We start from the raw sequence: 6000 nt of genomic DNA, 5'->3' as shown, positions 1-6000 counted from the left end.
TCTCTGAAATAGCATATAAACCATGTCAAAATTATACATACACGTACAACAAAGTCATGTTTAACCATGAAGAGTGACAGACAAACATATAAAATATATTAATCCAGTATGCTGGAGATCCATCAACAAGGAAATGTTTACTAAACTGAATTGTACATAATTTAACAGTGATTTTTGTGCTATATTAACAGCAGTGGACAGTGATGGTGTTCTGAAACCTATTGACAGATTCGGAAATGATTAAATGAGCATATCTGTCAATCTTTGGTATCACTTGATAAAAGTGTAAGTATAAATTTATGAGAGTAATATTCATTTCTTTCACCAGTTCCAAAAATAATAATGTAAATGAGATACAAACTATTTTTGTAGGAAAGTAAAAGAACTGATATTATGCAGTCTCTTTGCAGAAAAAATGGTAACAATTTCTTTCCTTGCCTACCATCAGCATTTGAGGTTACTGGCTATACCACATATGTAAGAATATGTAATTGCTAACTCAGTTAAGAATGAAATGGGAATAAGTTCTTCATTGCATTAATATTGATTATGCTTCAGTAACTTCACATGTTAGTTTGAAGCATTTGTTTTCTCCATTCTGGAAAACAATTGGATGTTTAACAGTTCCTGTGTAAATTAATCTCTTACAGTGCCCATTACATATCTACTCAAATTCTGTATGTTCACCTACTACAAGCTGACTAATAGCACCCACTAAAAAGTTTAGGACAAACAGTTAAATATGTGCTGTGCATTCAGTCACAGAGAAATGAATTGTGGAATGGAATATAGCTTTATAAAGGTACACTGTCACCTTTTTTTTGTTTTAAGGCCATTGTTTCTGTGTTTTAAGGCCATTGTTTCTGCTTTTTATTTCCTCGTGTTTCACTAGCACTATTGACTAAGATAATCAAAGAATAACATATGTGTTACAACTCGAGTCTTGTGAGTGCATGTGTTGATGTTTCATACAATCTCTGTATCAGGTGTCAATTTATGTTTGCAGTTTACTACAGAATGTATTTCATAAGTGTTTTAACTAATTTTCACAACTGTAAGATAAAATTAAATCACCATTTATGAGTAATTCCAGGCACCACCACCGCTGGTGACCAAAGAAATCCAATTTAGGTAGGAGACAATGCGAGTGTGGACGTCTGGGATACCAGGAGTGCCACATTTTGGAGCTCCAAAACTGATTATGCCTGTGGCATAATAAAGTCCGTCAGCATCCTGAGCCATCAGGGCTCCTCCACTGTCTCCCTGATCAAGAAATGTATAATGCATATCATTAAAAAATGATAGATTAGGAAGTAACTTGTGACATGAAAATCTGCAGATAACTATTTTTCCATTTATATTTGCATTTTTCTGTTTAAGTACTTACTAAGAACAATCATAAGCAAACTACAGCTGACAGTTAAATCTATCACACTGCAGTTGAGTATGCACTGTTTGAGGTTTCCTTTTAGATTAAAACTATCTATGAAACACACATTTGAAACCAGAACTGTGCCTTGTGCGTGGGTTGTTTTTTCCTACTATTCTATCCAAATTTAACTTACAGCATGCCCTCATAGCTTCATCTCTACAAATACTTTCCCCTATTTTCTAAACTTCTTAACAGCTCTCCTGCACACCATGCTAGACTAGCACCCATGAAAGAAAGGATATTGTGAAGAAATGGCTTAGCCGCAGCCTTTATAGATCAGTCAATGAGATCATTACCCATGAAAAATAAGTTCTTTTGGTTTGAGTCTCAGTCTGCCACACCATTTTAATCTGCTAGGATGTTTCAAAACATTCTTTCTAGAAACAGTTGGCTACAACATGGAGAATTCATTTCTCCTCAACATCATTTCTTCCAGTGGAGCTAGTCCATCAAGGTAACTTTGGCTAAAAATTTATCTCAGAGTTTAATGCAGCAGTCTTCTTTCATTATTTCTTTGGAAGAAACCCTAAATGGGGTTTAAGAATACCAAATCTGCAGTAGTTGTACAGTTAGGTTTAAAATCCTTTATTAAGTGATAAATGCTTGGCACATGGTTTAATTTGGAGGCCAGTGATTTAAAATTATTCCCATTTGTCATAGTAATACTTTCAGGAGACAGAATTTCCTATCTTTTTCTTCTTTTGTTACTGCTTAATGAACATCCAGTTCCATTTTACTAACTTCTGTGGAGTACATCATGCTGGAGTGATTCAGTGAATTAAGCTGTGGTCAGTCCAGACAAGGCTGGCAACCCAACTACTGCAGGCTCAGTCTTGAGAAAACTTCTTAGCTGTGCTACAGTAAGGCTGTATATTACATCCTTGCCTGAAAATGTGTTGCATAGAAAGGCAAGATTCAGTTTCTTTTTCTAGTACTTACACAGTTTCCAACAGTTGTTTATCTTTTCTCCATGTTGTCACTTTCTTTCTTCCAACAAACTACACCTTATATCTTATTTTTAATGTACATGTATGCTTGTAAATTTTGCATTTTATTTTTGAAAGGATTTCTGTGTATGATTTCCAAATACCATTTTTCTAGATTTTTTTTAGTATTTGTGCTGCAAGATGTTATTTGCTTCTGTTTCCAAAAATATTGGAATATTTGTTTGGTTAATATGTCCTCACTAATTTCTAAAGCACTATTTTTGGAAAATTAAGATTAGCTTTTGATATAGCCTCTGTTCTTACAAGATGGGATCAAATTTTTGAAGCCATCTATATGGTATTGTAGGCTGAGGTTCCAGGTATCAGACTCTGCAACCTCGTTTGTGAGTAATCGGAAAAAAAGATTGGAATGATGTGTGATGCTCTACAGCTTTAAAAAAGAAATGTTATACAGAACAGTTGTGTAGTGGTTGCAGTATAGGCCTCATATGCAGGGTTTGTGTGTCTGAATATCATTTAGTGCTTTGAATATTTTGTTTGTAAATCTTTATCAAAATGACCTTTATTATTATTTTATTCAATTAATTGCTTTAAATGCAATTTTTATTATTTCTATTCCCTTGTCACATCATTTCAGTCAACATACTAATTTTTTCAACTGCTCTCATTTTTTCTTCCTGTAAATATAATAGTGTTTTTTCCTGCCTTAACATTTAAACATTTGAAAATGCCAATCTACTAGCTAAAAAACAAAGGACAAAATAATCTATTTATACCGAGAGGGCAGTGGTGTCATAAATGTAATTTTCGTTAAAATATGTAAATTTTCTTGAACAGTGATCCTCACACAAATATTTAACACATAGATTCTTACTGCACTATGGAGAAAATAACAGATCAAGATTTAAATGAAAGAGGGGTCTATAAGGAGAAACAAAATCCAAGCAAACTGAGGCATAAAAATAGTGAATGCAACAACATGGATGATAATATATGATGATAAAATGGAAGAAATTGCAATAATCTTAACATGCAGAAATAATTAAAAACACATGTACAAAGATTCCAAGAGGAAAAATAGTATAGGAGCAAACAATGAGAGTAACTGAAAAAGTTAATTTCATGAGTAACATAACGTGACAAAAGTGTAGATATAATTAAAAAAATACATTTAGTCCAGTTAAATGAATAAAAATAATGCTCAAAGTAATTATGATAAAGATTTAAAAATAAAAAAATTCAAAACACCACAACCCCTTGCATTATAACCGTTACACTATGCAATCAATCTGTAGTACAATACTTTTTAAAGCTATAGAATATTATGTGAAATTCTGAAAACTTTTTTGCGCAATTAATCAGATGAGAGGCCCACCAGGATGAATGGCTGCAAGGTGTGGTACCTGGGACCTTAACCTGTGTCACCACATAGATAATTTCAAAAAATCGATCACACCACTGGGGACCTCTCCTTGCTAATCGTTAATGGTTCATATCGAATGGAATTTGTCTCTCTTTACTATTTGATACTTTAAGACCAGATGTTAGCTAACCATTCTTCCTGCTTCTGTTCAAATTTATCCATATCTGTCTTAAGAGAAGAGACGTAGGAATATATGTAACAGCAGATTCAGTTTTTATGTGCCATTCTTGCTTCGTTCAGCTTTTCTAATTGTTCATCTTCAAATTCAAAGATACTAGTTAGGGATACAGTATCCTCAGACAGCTCCATGCCAGGTGCTTGTTGGAGCGATAATCATTCATTGCTCCATGTTATGAGCAATATTGACTCACAGATGTTCTATCAGATTACTTTAAGAAAGGGATGAATACCCCTCAATCTTCTACTTCTTCCACTAGTGCCTTGTCCCGCAGTCTGCGCAGGGTCGGCATGGTTTCAACGGATTTGGCATGGTTAATTGAAAGGGGTGGCCGGGTTAATTGAAAGGGGTGGCCAGTTGCCCTTCCTGCCGCCACCCCACACACCCTGGGATGGAATCAGTGATCAGTGTACTCCAGCTTTGCATCTAGAGTAAACCATGAAATAATGTGAACGTGTTTCAAATGTCTGCAAGTCGTGTAACTGAGGTGGGATGTTGGGAACAGCCTGCTATTCACCTAGTGGGCTGTGGAAAAATGCCATTTCTTAATTTGAATGTGTTTGTTAGGCCAGAAACAGGTACCTGGATCATATGGCCATGTTTATGCAACAGCTTCACTGCCCACATATTGCTGGCACTGCTCAAAACTCGATCTGTGATTGGTTGCTTCGAGTTCACTCTTTGCTTAAACAAAGGAAAGTAATGTACTCAAATAACTGACAGCAATGTGCCAGAAATGAAGCTACATAAAATATTTAGCTGTAGATATTAACAGTGCTGTAATAATGTCATGGCTGCACTTGTACATATGTCGTATGTCTGCCGGATGGAATACCCATTTTCGCTGAATACTGTCTTTAGATGGGCAGATTAACAGGGCACTAACAGTTAAAACTAAGAAGCAGGAAGTGAATAAAGAGGAGAACATGCTGGAACAATCTTTAGGTTTTCTTCCTTTCGTTCGCAACAATTCGTTTAAAATAGCAAGAATCCTCCGAAAATTTCAGGTAAAAGTGGTTTACCGCCCACTATCGAAGATTGCGGACCTTGTGGGATCAGTTAAGGACAATCTGTTACTACGAAAGCCCGGAATTTACAAGATACCGTGCCAATGTGGTATGGCTTACATAGGTCAAACCACATGCACCGTGAAAGAACGCTGCACTGAACATCAACATTACACCCGCCTTTTGCAGCCAAGCAAGTCCGCTATTGCTGAACATTGTATTTCTACTGGACATTCAATGGAGTATGAAGAAACAATGATTTTGTCCACAGCAATGTCTTTCTGGGACTCCATTATTAAAGAATCCGTAGAAATACGACTGGCGGAAAATCTGTTAAACTGTGACAGCGGCTACCAGCTGGACAGTGCATGGAATCCCATCATCTCCATGATTTGCTCAAATCGAAGACGACAGATTGCGTCGACTGCCGTGGCAAACAGCAACGCAGAGGGCGACTGAGTTTTGCTATTCCACCAGCGAGGGTGCTGCCGGCAGGCAGTGTGGTTCAACTATCAAGTTTTCGACGCATGCGCAGAATAGTTACAGTACGCTATATATTGTGGAATGGAGGACATTTTCGACAGTCTGCGACAGCTCACCAGAAGATGACTGGCAGGTGCCCAGTTGAAATATCATGCGAAGTATTGAACGACGACCGGCTGCAAGCCCGAAATTTGTTTGAGCTTTCAGGCTGGGTTTGCACTTGGGTAGGTGACTGTTCAGATCTACCAAGTGCTGTTATCAAATGAGCTGTATTCAGCCTTTGTGAGACCAACTAAGAAGCTACTTGATTGAGAAGCAGTGGCTCTGGACATGAAAACAGACAATGGTTGGGAGAGCAGTGTGCTGACCAGGTGCTCCTCCACACCTGTGCGTGCCCAGTGACACCAATAGATTGAGGATGACATGGCTGTCGGTCAGTACCGTTGGGCCTTCCAAGGCCTGTTTGGACAGAGAGAAGTTTCTTTTCTGTTTACATTGAAAATGTAATAACTGTATATTTTAACATTTTG

General features: G+C 37.0%; 1 protein-coding gene across 1 annotated transcript in view; it reads right to left on the bottom strand.

Annotated features, from left to right (window-relative positions):
* Nucleotides 1-460: 460 nt before the first annotated feature.
* LOC126475039 (CLIP domain-containing serine protease 14D-like) overlaps nucleotides 461-6000 on the bottom strand; it is a 48447-nt gene continuing 42907 nt past the window's right edge. Inside the window, exon 6 of the mRNA XM_050102585.1 lies at nucleotides 461-1263. Coding sequence (XP_049958542.1) covers nucleotides 1078-1263 — 186 coding nt within the window. The 3' untranslated portion in view covers nucleotides 461-1077. The remainder of the gene's footprint in view (nucleotides 1264-6000) is intronic.

Source organism: Schistocerca serialis, chromosome 4, assembly GCF_023864345.2.
Source record: "Schistocerca serialis cubense isolate TAMUIC-IGC-003099 chromosome 4, iqSchSeri2.2, whole genome shotgun sequence".
In the NCBI taxonomy this organism is placed as follows: domain Eukaryota; kingdom Metazoa; phylum Arthropoda; class Insecta; order Orthoptera; family Acrididae; genus Schistocerca; species Schistocerca serialis.
The sequence above is the reverse complement of the archived record's forward strand: the minus strand, read 5'-3'. Positions and strand labels throughout refer to the sequence as shown.